The sequence below is a fragment of the Bos grunniens genome, chromosome 2 (assembly GCF_055505025.1).
Source record: "Bos grunniens cultivar Pamir isolate PY7600 chromosome 2, Bosgru_T2T1.0, whole genome shotgun sequence".
In the NCBI taxonomy this organism is placed as follows: Eukaryota; Metazoa; Chordata; class Mammalia; order Artiodactyla; family Bovidae; genus Bos; species Bos grunniens.
In genome coordinates, this window is record NC_141166.1 from 118,128,283 (window position 1) to 118,142,820 (window position 14,538).

At 36.1% G+C, this 14,538-nt stretch overlaps 1 protein-coding gene across 3 annotated transcripts in view; it reads left to right on the forward strand.

Moving 5' to 3' along the window:
* The first annotated feature begins 3,600 nt into the window (after window positions 1–3,600).
* Window positions 3,601–14,538, forward strand: part of RBM45 (RNA binding motif protein 45) — a 36,220-nt gene continuing 25,282 nt past the window's right edge. For all 3 annotated transcript variants that reach the window (XM_086360157.1, XM_086360164.1, XM_086360153.1), the window contains exons 1-7: window positions 3,601–4,026; window positions 7,743–7,865; window positions 9,698–9,824; window positions 12,002–12,124; window positions 12,885–13,064; window positions 13,943–14,072; window positions 14,248–14,332. In XM_086360157.1, the coding sequence (XP_086216283.1) occupies window positions 3,727–4,026; window positions 7,743–7,865; window positions 9,698–9,824; window positions 12,002–12,124; window positions 12,885–13,064; window positions 13,943–14,072; window positions 14,248–14,332 (1,068 nt within the window). In that variant the 5' untranslated portion in view covers window positions 3,601–3,726. The remainder of the gene's footprint in view (window positions 4,027–7,742; window positions 7,866–9,697; window positions 9,825–12,001; window positions 12,125–12,884; window positions 13,065–13,942; window positions 14,073–14,247; window positions 14,333–14,538) is intronic.

Below are 14,538 nucleotides of genomic sequence, written 5' to 3' on the forward strand. Positions count from 1 at the left end.
TTAACTTTAATTAATTTCAAATTAAATAGCCACAATTAACAGATGGTTGAATGAAACTAAGTGGTACCTATATGTTCTGTCCTGTGAGCCACATATTTAAAAGATGTATGTCATCAAATTGAATCAAAAAGAGAGAAAAATCTGGTGTTACATATTATCTCAAACTCAAAGACAACCAAACTCAGGAAATAAAATGAGACTACCATTTCTTGAGTGCATACCACATGCCAAGTTAGGCACTTGTGTACATTATCAGTAGCCTGTAGACTTATAGATGGGAAAAATGGAGACTCTGGACCATATTCATGCAGAACAATCTGAAAGTTACTAATTGATCACCAATAAATATCAGTGAAAATATTTTAAAATCCAGTAAAAATTTGCAAATAAGGCAAAACATTTTTACTTAATCAGATATAATGTATAATTATAATTATATATAATTATGCATCCCAGACAGTAAAGAATCTGCCTGGAATGCAGGAGACCCAGGTTCAATTCCTGGGTCGGGAAGATCCCATGGAGAAGAGCGTGGCAACACATTCCAGTATTCTTACCTGAAGAATCCCATGAACAGAGGAGCCTGTTCATAAATATGTGGTCATTACCACAGTCCACAGGGTCGAAAAGAATCGGACATGACTAAAGCAACTTAGCACACAAAGACTAATATCAATAACCAATAAGTCTTATTGTAATTAGATCATAGTTTAGAGAAATTTTGGAAAGCAATGACAATAATTTATTATTTTATCCTTGCATTTCAAAAATAAGTTACAATATCAATATGATCACTTTTAAAAAAGATTAGTAAGAACTTATTAAAAATTTCAAGGCAAATCTGAATTTCATGTGAAATTCAGTGTCTATCATTCTAATAATTGTGCATTGTAGGCTACATGTTTTATTTCTCTTAATCTGCAATGGCCTAGCATACCTTTTCTCTAATATAAGACAAATTAGTAATCATTCTTTCAAATCTCAGAATTTTCAACTGTTTTACTTCCATGTGATTCATGGTCAAATGTGACTTTATATGATTTGAACATAAAAAAAAATCTGTCATTACTGAGTGATGAAAATGTTCTACAACTGTGGAGATGGTTGCACAACTCTGTGAATACTAAAAAGCAATTAACTTAATTCTTTAAATGGGTGAATCATATATTTGAATTATATAGCAATAAATCTGTTTAAAATAGACAAGTAAAAAAATTATTTACTATAATTTATAATATAAGTAAATTTCTTATTTTCCTTGAATATGTGGTATTATTTCACATGATTAAATGGTAAAGAAATTTTGCTTTCTCAGCATCACCCAATATTTCTGATTCAGGCTTTGTTCTCTCCAATCTTTCATTCGTTCTAAAATAAAATTAACTACTCTAAAATTCTCAGGATACCAATCAGTAATCTTGTTTTACAAAGAAGAGATTTCCCAGAAAATGCTGTTTAAAAAAAGTATACATTTTCCACTAGATGGCACTAGTGTTCAAATAGTATTGCTAGAATACTGGACTTTCTTTACATCAATAAAATTATTATATTACGACATTGTTTTCATTCACTTTGACTGGTCTGGGCAAGATAAAGAGAAGTGGAAAGTTAAGATATTTCCTTAACTTGTTAAGCTCCAATGTAAACAGATCCTTCATTTTGCAAACGTGGGAAGTAATGCAAGGAGAAACTGTATCAATTTTGTGCTAAAGCCTGAGTGAGAACCCAGAATCCCTAACCCAGTTGCCATCATACAACTATACAATATTAAGAATGGAGGATTGTACACCATAGACAAATGGAATAAGAAATTAAATCTCTATCGTGCATTGTACACATATCTCATTTGATCACTACGCTATTAGCCCCATATATCTTATCTCAAATAATCCTATTTCGAGAAGCCCAATCTATTAATTTCATGAAGTAAGGAGAGAATCATTTAACACATATCATTCAGTTATAGCACAGTGCCCAACAGACAGCAATCAAAAACATTTCTGAGCTAATAGAATGGATGAATTAATTAAGCTTGCTTATGTGCTAAATTGCTTTAGTCATGTCCAACTCTTTGTGACCCTATGGACTATTGCCCACCAGGCTCCTCTGTACACGGGATTCTCAGGCAATAATACTGAAGTGGGTTGCCATGCCCTCCTCCAGGGGATCCTCCCAACTCAGGGATCAAACCTGCATCTCTTAAGTCTTCTGCATTAGGCAGGTGGGTTCTTTACCACTAGCACCACTTAGGAAGCCCTAATTAAGCTAGACAACTATGCTATTTAGTAGGGTATATTATTTCTGCTTTACAGTTGAGGAAACTGAAGTTGAAAACTTGAAGTAATTTGCCCAAGCTCATATAATTCAGTGGCAAAACCATTTAACACAATCTGGTGTTAGTTTGCACTATGTATTTTCTTATAAGACTTCCACAGTAGAAAAGAAAAGCTCTCTGAGAGCCAGCATCATGTATTTCCTTTTCTCCATTGTATGTCCAGATCCTTACGCAGAGCCTGGATTATGGCTGGTACACAATAAACAGTATTTATATGTTTTCATTCATAGCAACACAGGTCTTCAAGTTCCATTAACAACAAGCTTTAGAAGTCAGTACAGATTTCCCATTTTACCTGAACCTTAGGGCTTCCCTGATGACTCAGAGGATAAAGAATCTTTCTACAATGCAGGAAATCCCTGTTGGAACCCTGGGTCGGGAAGATCCCCTGGAGAAGAGAATGGCAACCCACTCCAGTATTCTTGCCTGGAGAATTGTATGGACAGGGGAGCCGAAGGGTAGCAAAGAGTCTGACAGGACTGAGCGACTAACACTTTCACTTTACTTTCACATTTCTCCTAGCTCCACAGTAGCGTGCTGCATTCTTTTTTCCCTCAAACCACCCATGGTTGCTTGTGGGAATCAAGTACATCCCAGGTGGTTCTAATAGTAAAGAGTCTGCCTGCCAATGCAAGAGACAAAAAAGATGTGGGTTTGATCCCTGGGACCTGAAGATCCCCTGGAGTAGGAAATGGTAATCCACTCCAGTATTCTTGCCTGGAGAATCCCATGGACAGGGGAGCCCGGTGGGCTATATAGTCCATAGGGTTGCAAAGAGTAGGACATGACTGAAGCGATTTAGCATACACGAAGATGGAGTTGTTTTCTGGTTAGGGCTCTACTGTTTGTATTAATGTTTCTGTTGCCTTTTGTTATGCGATTGGCCCCAATTCTTCATCTCAGTCTTCTCAACAATAAGACTGGAGTTGGATGATCAGCAGTAAAGCTGAACAGTTTTAACTTAGTCCTATGGAGCTGTTCTAGTGAGCTTACGACCAAGATGGCAGGTTTGGTGGAAGAGTCCATGGGCTGTAGAGGAAGGGTAGAGCCAGCAACAGGAAAGCTCTTCCACCAGACAGGGCTCTTCTAGCAACATGGAACCAGGGTCGCACACCTTAAGTGTGGGCCTTGGCTCCACCGGATTGGGGGCCTGGACTGCGGCGGGCTCCCCCGGGCCGCTAGGGCGCGCTGCAGGCTGCCCACCACCCCCCACCCCGGAAGCCGTCTCACTGCGCGTCCGGCCTGCGCCGGGAGCCAAACTTTTCAGTCTTCCGGAAACGGACCCCGGACCGGCAACGGCTGGGTGTGGTGCGACGGTCGTGGCTGTAGCACGGCTGGAGCCAGGAGGAGTAAAGGGGTGCGAGCCTGGATTCCGCCCCGGGTGGAGCACCATGGACGAAGCGGGCAGCTGTGCAAGCGGCGGAGGCTTCCGCCCGGGCGTGGACAACCTGGACGAGCCGCCCAACAGCCGCATCTTCCTGGTGATCAGCAAGTACACTTCCGAGTCGGTGCTGAGGGAGCGCTTCTCGCCCTTTGGGGAAATCCAGGACATCTGGGTGGTGCGCGACAAGCACACCAAGGAGTCCAAGGGCATCGCCTTCGTCAAGTTTGCCCGCAGCTCGCAGGCCTGTAGGGCCATGGAGGAGATGCATGGCCAGTGCCTCACCCCCAGCGACACCAAGCCCATCAAGGTGCGGGTGCCCGGGACGGGATGTCCCGGGTGGGGGGCGGAGGGGAGCGGTTTCGGGGTGCGGTAAGGGCAGTGCATTCGCTAGCTGGAGCGGTCTGGAAAGCACCTGGCATTCCGGGGCGAGGCAAGGGAAGGACCACGTTGCAGAGAGGATTTCCTAGGACCTCCCTGCGCGAAAATCTGCTAGAGGGTGCGGGAGATAAGGGATGCGGAGAGAACACCCGCTTCCGGGTCGGACCAGGTTATCTGTGGCTACTCGGGCTGCAGAGCTGCGGTGGCTGGGCCTTCCCCCACCCCCGCCGTCACTAATTCAGCTCTCAACTCCGACCCGACCTGCTATGAGAACTTTTCTTACTCTCCTCTCTCAGACGTCTTGGTTACCACGTATAAAAGTAGTTAACTCTACTTTTCCCCACATCGGTGCTTAACAACTTGATAAAAGTAGATTTAATTGTGGCCCTCTGAAGTTAGGCATTTTCCCAGTACCAAACAAAAGTATACATGTATATAATATTTAAGTGCAGGTAATTAAAACTACTGCTATTGCCTATTTATCACACTTATGTAAAAATTTGTAATTTTTTACAAATTATTGTAAATAAACCCCTCTGTGAAGATATTAATGTCATAGGTTTTGTTACTGTCACTTCTCTTTGAAAGCAAACCAAAGTAAACTGCCTTAAAAAGAGCCAAATCAAAAAACCAAACAAAAAAACGGAAAACGAGCCAAATCATTGTGATGATAGTGTAAATTGTATTATTATTAAATGCTTCTTGGCATATTCCTAATTCATTTTGGTGGTATTTATATTTAGTTTCCACATCTAATTTATCTGTAAAATTAATATATTGACACATGGCAGGAAGGGTGATTTTGAGGGTTGTCTTATGTTTGTCCATAGCAACAGTCTCTTCCCCATACTTGGTTTAGTAGAAAACAGAGGAGCCGGGAAATGCCGACAACACATTAGGCAATAGGCATTCTGTCTCCTCCCACCTTCTAAACCGTCTGAAATAAGTCAAAACAGATCATCAGTGAAGTTAGGTGTAAGGCCACAGCATGTAAAATCAAAGGGACAAACTTTCTATAAAGAGTCAATAAATATTTTAGGCTTTGTGAATCACATACAGTCTCTGTCATACATTCTTTTTGTTTTTTAACAACCCTCAAAAAAATGTAAAAGCCGTTCTTAGCCTATGGACTATAGAAAAACAGGAAGTTGAAGTTTGTTGACTCCTGCACTAGGTTGATAATTTTCATCTTCTTTCAATTGTGATCTTAGCAGAGAGAATTTCTGTACTTTGAATATAACCACAGAGGTCTCCTGGGAAACTTTGCTCACTGCCCCAAATTTGAAACATAATGACCCCCTCTTTCCTTGATTAAATTCCTACAAGAGAAGTAAAAGTCTCAACACTAAAATGTATCCTTCCCTTTTAGCCACAGAGAAATTAAATGGTTCCCAAAGATAAAGTTTAAATTTTGTTTGTCATATTGTACACTCAGTTTCAGCCAGAGGGTTTTTGGACTACAGTGCTTAGCTGGACAATCTAAGGTCACTCTTCACAGCGTCCACCGTCTTCCACTGCATTGTAGCGGGGGGGGGCGGTTTTCTGTTTTTCGATATTTCCAGTTAAATTAATTCAGCCTCAGTTTTCTTCGTGTACTTTGCTTTTGCAAAGTTTCAAAAGTCCTAAAAGATAAGAATTTTGATAACAGGCCTACAGCCAGAAAGGATTGTGCAAATGAGAATCCTGTGAGCGATCAACTATATTATCTTGAGGAAAAGGGTAAAACCTAGAAAGTGAAAGAGTAAAATCTTAGGAGAAATCATCAAGTAGGTGGTTAATTATTATACATATCTACTTAGATATTGTCTCCTCTATCAGGAATTTGAAATGCTCCAATCTTCTAAAATTTAGAAATTTGTGATCTGATGGCAACTCCAGTCACAAAGAGTACTTGAGACTTTTTTTCTCCTAGTGTCTTCTCATATACTTAAAGGTTCCCTATTTGTATTTCCCTACATACCATCCATTACTTAATATATCCACTGGACTCACTTTCTAGTGGGCTATTTCTGTGTTATTTAGTACTCTATACTTAATACCTTATACAGTGTTTGGCACATGGTATGTTTATTGAAGGAATAACATGGAATTTGATGCTCTCTAGGGATGTCTCCAGCTATATCTTGTAAGCAAGGTTCTACACCTCTGGGAGAGCTGCTTTCCAAGCAAATATAATGACCCTCTTTTTCAGGATTTCTAAAATATTTATAAATTCTTTGGTTTTTTAGTTACTGCCTCCTACCCTGGAATTTCATAGGTTCAGGTTTTCCCCACTGAGTGGTATACAGCCCCTCTTCAAAAACAGAAGAAAACAAAAAATTCAAGGGCCCTGTATTATGGTGATTTACATTAATTCTATTACATTTCTTCAAGTTATGAAAAATAAACGTAGCCATTATGCTCGTGGCTCTACAAACAAATTCATGACCGTAATTAACACATTCTTCTAGAATAATGTAAAACCAAAGAAATTTTTAAAAGCAATACCACAAAGCAAATTACACTCCAAATAATAACCTAATGTCACAGATGATATTTCAGTAGAACTAAATTACTAATAGAGAAATAGAGCCTCAGTTCATTGTGTGCATTTTCTTGCTCACATAAGTCATTCAGGTGGTCACTGAGATGATCCAGAATATAGTTGGGTTATCTTTTTAAGGATTAGTATTAGAAAGCAAACAAAAACATGGCCATCTAGACTTAAATCCAACTATATCGATATTAAACATAAACTGACTCAGGGATTGTCAGGATTTTTCCTTAAAGGTCAAACTAAGTGCTGTTTACAAGAGATGCAGTTTAAGTATAAAGATACAAAGTGGTTGAAAGTATTTAATAAAGGAATAGAAAAAGCTGGTAAAAGGATAAGAAAAGCTGGTATGGTATCAGACAAAAATGGTCTTCAACAGGAAGAGTATTAACAGAATAATTTCCTAAACATAAAAATACCAGTCAAAAACTACAAAATAATTCCGAATGTTTATGCAGCCAATAATAGAACTTCAGAATACATGAAGCATTATTAATAGAACTAAAAGGAGAAAAGATAAATTCATAATCATATTTTTACACTCAGTCTCTGATAGAAAAGGAAATGAAGTATGTGTGACATTTTAGTAACACTATTAATCAGCTGTATAACTGACATTTATTGACACCACCCAACACTCAACAGAGTACACATGCTGTTTCAGTGCACTGCCTCTTGCTCTCGGTGTATGTGTGTGGAGTCGCTCAGTCATGTAGTCGTGTCCGACTCTTTGCCATCCTGTGAACTGTAGCTCACCAGGCTCCTCTGTCCATGATTCGAATTCTCTAGGTAAAAATACTGGAGAGGGTTGCCATTCCCTTCTCTAGGAGATCTTCCCAACCCAGAAATTGAACTCAGGTCTCCCGCATTGTGGACAGATTAAATAGAAAAGGAAAAAAATTTTGAAAAAAACATAATGTGATGATTAGTCTTATCTCATAAAAGGTCACTGCAATAAAATTTGCTTTACAGTGTTGTTTGATGAGATCCTATCACATTGTATTTAACCTAACATGAAACTTAAGCTAATAATAAGGTAAGTATTCTTAAGAAATAGAAAAACAGTTGACTGATATTTCTGCATTTTTCTTTGGGTTTTGTTTGTTTCTTAGGTTTTCATTGCTCAGTCCAGATCATCTGGAAGTCACCGAGATGTTGAAGATGAAGAACTTACAAGAATATTTGTTATGATACCAAAGTCCTACACAGAAGAAGATCTACGGGAAAAATTTAAGGTGCTTCTAATAGCTGATGTTTGTGATAATTTACAATCTTAAATTGGTTGTACAATTACTAAATCTTAGGTTGTTTGAGTTAGATCATTAGATTGGTGGTGGAGAATTAAATAACTTTTTAAGTCACTTATTTCAATCTAGTTTTTAAATGTTAAAACTAAAATAATTTTTTTTGAAAATATATAAAACCTGGAAAATATTAATGATGGTGTTTCTTCCCCATTTAGCAAAAATACAGATTCAGGAAATGGAAGTGTAAAGCTCAGAGTTTTAAGTAAGGTCACATATGTAATTATGCAGTGGGGCCGTTATTCATGCCCAGGCTGTCTAAATCTAGAATCTGCTCTTGGTCTTGAAAATTTCAAAGCACCCTCTTAACACTGCTCTCTATTGGCTCTCACAGAGGTACATCAGGCAAGCCTGAGTGTATGAACTGTACTAGCTCACATTTATTGCAAATTGTGACATGTTGTACTTATTCACAGAAAGGCTTATGCTTTATAGTTTATGTTTTAAAATTAGGCCTTTGAAGGAGTTATATTGAAAGAAAAAAAATTACCTATAGCTCTCACTTTAGCTACTTTAGCTAGATTGTAGTCAGTGAAATTTGGAGACGACTTAAAATCTCTTTTTAGCCATTAAATTTTATATGCAGTGATACACTTTCACAAAAACTATTTCAAAACCAATTTTAAAATTGTCTTTTGAGTTGTAATTTTTTATTATTTTTCAGTACCTTCCCAAGTACTTGTGGGCAACAAGCAAGAAAGAAAACAAGTAATAAAAAGTAATTTAAAACTTCCTGTGTCCTACCCAAATGAGGATTGAATAAAATACTTCAAAAATAACAAATACTAAATACATATACTCCATATTTTCTCCAATAGTAAGGAAAAAGTTCATACATTATATACTTACAAACTTTTATCCTTTTCTGAGTGAACACATAGCATTTTTATCTACATATAGTAAAGTTACAATTGGTATCTATAAAATAAATAATAAACAATTTATATCCTGTATTTCTTCCAACCTTAAAAGTAAACATTTACCACATATTTCTCACATAGAGTATTAACTTTCTGAGTGAAACAGTATATTTTAAAGATGTACTTTGAGAAGCACTGCTTTAAAAGAAAACATAATGATTTGTTTATGTTTATGTTAAAAGGAAGATAAATAATTATAGTTAATATTTACTGAATGTTGACTATATCCCAGACCCTGTATAGGCACTTTAGATATATTTGTTCTTTTAACCCTGAAAACAACCCTCTGGGTAGGTACAGCTGTTAGTCCCATTTACCAGGTAAGGAGATGGACCCAGAGAGGGCAACTCAACTGTCCAGTATTTAAGTGGCTGAACCAAGATTTGAATAAAGAAGATTCTAATCCAGAGTCTCTGCTTAACCATCATTGAGTAAAGCTTTGAAGCTATCCAGACCATGAACAAATTCTTACTCTACCTCCATGACTTCGGCTAATTATTTGATTTCTCTAAGGCCCAGTGTCTGTGAAATAAGCAGTGTAACATATATATCCTTGAAGGACTGTTGTAACAATAAAGTGATACATGTAAAGCAAATGTTCAGTAAATAAAAAGCATCATTGTTTTGGTTATGTTATTATTTGGTTTTTATCATCATTAAGATTATTTTTCGAGCACCTTATTAGTTTGTGACATACATATTCCATTATTAAAAATAGCTATAAATTCTATTTTCTTTTTTTAGCAAGCAAGAAGATCAATAAACAAATTTTAATTTAGTTCTGAAATCTGTTCAGTTTATTAATCTTAACTCCTCTAAGAACATTTCTTTTAACTCTCATAGGTGTTTGGAGATATCGAGTATTGCAGCATTATTAAGAATAAAGTAACTGGAGAAAGTAAAGGCTTGGGCTATGTTCGGTACTTAAAACCATCACAAGCTGCCCAAGCAATAGAAAACTGTGATCGAAGTAAGGATGTGTTCATTTATCATTGTTATTTGAAAAAGTGCTAATCTGATTATCTTAATAGTGGTTTGTGCTAATAGCCATACCTGCTAATTTAATCTCAGCAATGGTAATTTAAATATATATAGTCTTAGGATGAAAATAATTTGGGGGTTATTATTAAGCATTCACTGAGGCACTGTCTTGAAAAATATGAGCAACTGCATTAACTCATTAAGTGAAAATGCTCGTTTCATTAGTATTTCCACAGGGTTTTAGGGTTTATTCAATTATTTTAGAATTTTAGGTATTAAAAATATTGACCAACCCTTTCAGGTTGGGTTGTTTGTTTTTTTTTTATATATTTATTCTTTGTATTTTAAAGAAATTCAAGTAGTCTGTAGTATTTGTTCATGTATGACTTAAACCCTAAATAGAAGTAAGTATACTAATAAACATATAATTAATAAAGATAGGATTTTTAAGGTTTGCTAACTTTGGAAAGTAAATGCACATTGGGTTAATTTCAAGCTAGAGTGGCATTACTGTTACTGGTGTACATTCTGAAGAATGAGAATTTTAGAGACCAAGGAAAATATTCTTTGTTGTCATACTTGTGATTATATTGAGCTTTAGAAATGAGATGTAGAATATTTATTTCAGTTAGTGGGTTTCAGGATATTATAAAATACATACATACTGGAAATAATTATTGTTAATCAGAACGTTTAGATAATTCTAAGTTACACACCAAAATGTTCTCTCACATCCTTCTAAATTTATCAGTCAGCCAGCATTAATTGAGTACCTATGGTATACTCATCAATATAATTAGAGGGATACAACTGGAATTTATATAGCATCCCTGACATTTAAGGAATTTATAGCTATAAGTTTAATACCCATAAATTAAAATTTATAGCTATAAATTATCTTGGATAGCCAAGATCTAATAGGCAAAAAATAGTTGAAGAGTAATAGGATTTTTTTAAGCTCTTTGAAAGCATGGTATATGTCTTATTTATCAGTTTCTGTCACCCCAAGTACCTAGTACTATACTCGGCATAGTAGTGAGGCCTCAGTTAAGACTTTGAGATCCCTAGCAAAGATTTTGTCATTTAGAGTAGTCTCAATGAAAATATGGCAAATGAAAAAGTGTTCAAACGTGTGTGATATTGCCTGTCAGTGGTGAAAAGTAAGTGCACCGGTGCATCGTGAAAATACATCTGGAGTAGACTTTGCACCTGGTGTAGAGGAGCCAGGGCAGATGATGAGAGCAATGTCAGTAAGACGTGACATATCTAGAAATGAATATCTTTGCCTAATAGTGTGAAGGCAACAATCTGAGTAAACCTTGTTATTCCCATTGAGAAAGTAATCTAGGTACATTTGGACCATATACGGGAGGTTATGAAAAGTTCAAGCTTAGTCCACATTAGAATTTCCCTTGAAGATTGCTTCAAGAGAAGAAAAATAGCAAAAACTGTTTCAGGATCTTTGATCTAAACACAGTATCAAGAGTGAATTTCCAGAGAAAGAATTCAAAGAGGCTGGTTTTATCCTTTTTGGAGCCACTAAATAATATGGTGAAAGCTGTGAACCTTCTCCCTTTGAAATACGCCCTAGTGCACATACACACAAGCTCATTTTTGGACACCTAGTTAAAGCTCTTAACCCAGAGGCAAATGGATCAGTTGAAGGATTGTTGTAATTAATTGAAGAAAATATAATTTTAAAACAGAGGCAGGGAAATTGGAGTAAAATGTAGCATCCTCTAGGTACATTTCAAAGGAAGAATCTTGATGGCAGTTGGGTGTGAAGAAGCACTGTTAGATTTTGATGTTGAGAAGGCTGAGAGAATGAATGATGATGTCATCTGTAGTAGGGATTGATTGATCAATGTAATGAATGACTATGATTGATGTCATCTGTAGTAGGGATGGATTGATTGATTGGAAAGGATAGCATAGAATCGTGATCTTTCATGTCTCTATTGACCCATAATTTGGGATTCTTGCTATTTCTCATTTACTCTTTTCTGTCTTTCAAAAAACAAAAAAATACGTAGGTCTGGTGAAGATGGTTGTTGGTATAGATTTTTTATACAATTATAAAACTAAATCAAGCAGTAGCAGTCGAGTATATTTGTAAGTATGTTAAATTTGCTATAAAGTTTGAAATTCATAGATTGTCTTTTTCAGGTTATAGAGCAATCTTGGCTGAACCTAAAAATAAAGCATCTGAATCCTCAGAACAAGATTATTACAGTAATATGAGGCAGGAGACTTTAGGACATGAACCTAGGGTAAATATGTTTTCATTTGGTAAGTAGGCTATCTTTACTTTAATGGTATAAGTAGTAAATATTCAGTCTGATTTGGAGGGTTTTTTTAATTTTCTTTTATCAGCAGTCTAAATCTCACACAGTACATAAGAGAATTTATAGGGTTTTTTAAAGTTGGTCATGGTCCCTAATGTCCTTATTATTTAACATTTAAGTTATTTCTAGTTAAGGTTTTTTTATGGCTAGTTTTGCATTATCTAAGTGTTACACTATGTCACTGCCATTATGTGAGGGTGGGTTGCTGCTTATAAGTAGCTGATCAAGAAGTATGGAAAACATACATAGCTATCCCCTCAGTATGAATCCTAAAATTTTATCCCTAAATTACTGATGCTTTAAAATTAGGGTTAGAGAAAGAAGAGGAATGACAACAGTAAAGTTAAAAAAAGGGGGGAAATGTATGATGATGGTAAGACCTGTAACTCTTATTTGGCATAAATTTGCTTTTAGGTGAAACACTTGCTATATTTTGCAATTTTGCATAGTAAGCATATTCCTGTGAAATTAGACTACACATTTCTGCTTACATTTTTGAATAGAGGCGAGGAAATGGGGAGAGTTGTCTGTTTTCTCATCCTCTCTCCTGATAGTGCTGATGACCAGCATACTACAGAAAACAGTGCCTTTGATCAATGCAGACGACTCAATGACAGTTCATTTTATTTTCTAGTACTTAAAATGTTAAATGAATCTTTGAATGAATAGAAATGTAAAGATTTGCTTTTTCTGTATTGTTGGAGAACAACAATCTGAATTTTCAAGTTTTGACAAGAATGACAACAGAGGCCAGGAAGCTATCTCCAAACGCCTGTCAGTTGTATCAAGAGTTCCTTTTACTGAAGAGCAGCTTTTCAGCATTTTTGATATAGTACCAGGCTTGGAATACTGTGAAGTCCAACGAGATCCTTATTCTAATTATGGTAAGATAATGTCTTTGTTGTTTGTAAATGTACTGTAGTTTGTTAAAATGGCTTTTCTCCAGTGGCACTTTTTAAAAATTTTTATTGGAGTACAGTTGATTTATAATGTTGTGTTAGTTTCAGGTGTACAGTAAAGTGAATCACTTATACATATACCTATATCCACCCTTTTTTTAGATTCTTTTCCCATATAGGTCACTATAGAGTACTGAGTAGAGTTCCCTGTGCTATACAGTAGGTCCTTAATAGCTATCTGTTTTATATATAGCAGTGTTATATGTCAATCCCAATCTCCCAGTTTATCTTCATCCCCCCAAAAAAGCTCCTCAAAAGAATGTGAAATGTGTGAGTCTGATCCTAAACCCTCTATTCCCTACTTTTTGGTTTTCATACATTTATCACTTTTTCTCTCTATATCATTTCAGCTAGCCAAGATGACTGTATATTCTTTTATATATCACTTCTCATTTCATTTCCTACTTAGTATGATACGAAAAATTTTAGAATTTTGAAGCTTATTTCATAGAATTGAAATGTTAAGAAAAATTAGTTGGTTTTTAAGGTGTATCTCTGTCATACAAGAAAAGCTAGTATCTTTAAATTCTTTGGACAGAACTTAAGCTAATGATATATATATATTTTTAATATCATATTCATGTTTTTATGAAAATCTGGTTCATATTTTGCTTTATAGGAACATGACTGTTGAACACATGTATCAGTAAAAAATAATTTTGTTTTCTGATACATTTGATTATATATTATTAATGTTGTGATATTAGTGTCTTTCTATGTTGTTTTATCTTTGTGACAACACAGACTCTAGGTATTCAATCTGCTTTCTTTTTAATTCCCATATATTCTCTGCTTTGTTCTAGGTCATGGAGTGGTTCAGTATTTTAATGTAGCATCAGCTATTTATGCAAAATACAAGTTACATGGATTTCAGTACCCTCCTGGGAATCGGATAGGTGTTTCCTTCATTGATGATGGGAGTAATGCAACAGAGTAAGTACCATTCCAGGAATTAGTCTAAAGCCACACTTCGGGTGTGCATGCCATGACTGAGAGAATAAAAGTAGAGAACAATTTACCTCTCAGGTGAGGAAGTTACGTGAAGCAAGTTATTGTGAGAGACTTGAGTATTTCTAGTTTTCTATAAATTACCTGTTCTTATCTCCAGTCTCCTTAGAAAAATGGCAACGCAGATGGTCGCTGCACAGCTTGCATCAATTGTGTGGAATAACCCAAGTCAGCAGCAATTTCTGGTAAGTGAAGAATTTAACCTTACAGTACACCATTAGGGTATAAAATAAATGTGGCCTCTGTTTATTACCTGTGTAAGAAAATGTTCAGAGATATAGTAAAAGACCACATAGGTGCCATGATAACACGTCTATTTTTAGCTCTTGACTTATTATAAAATCCCCAAAGTGCCGTTTTTTCTTTTTCTCATTTTGAACCTAATTCTTCA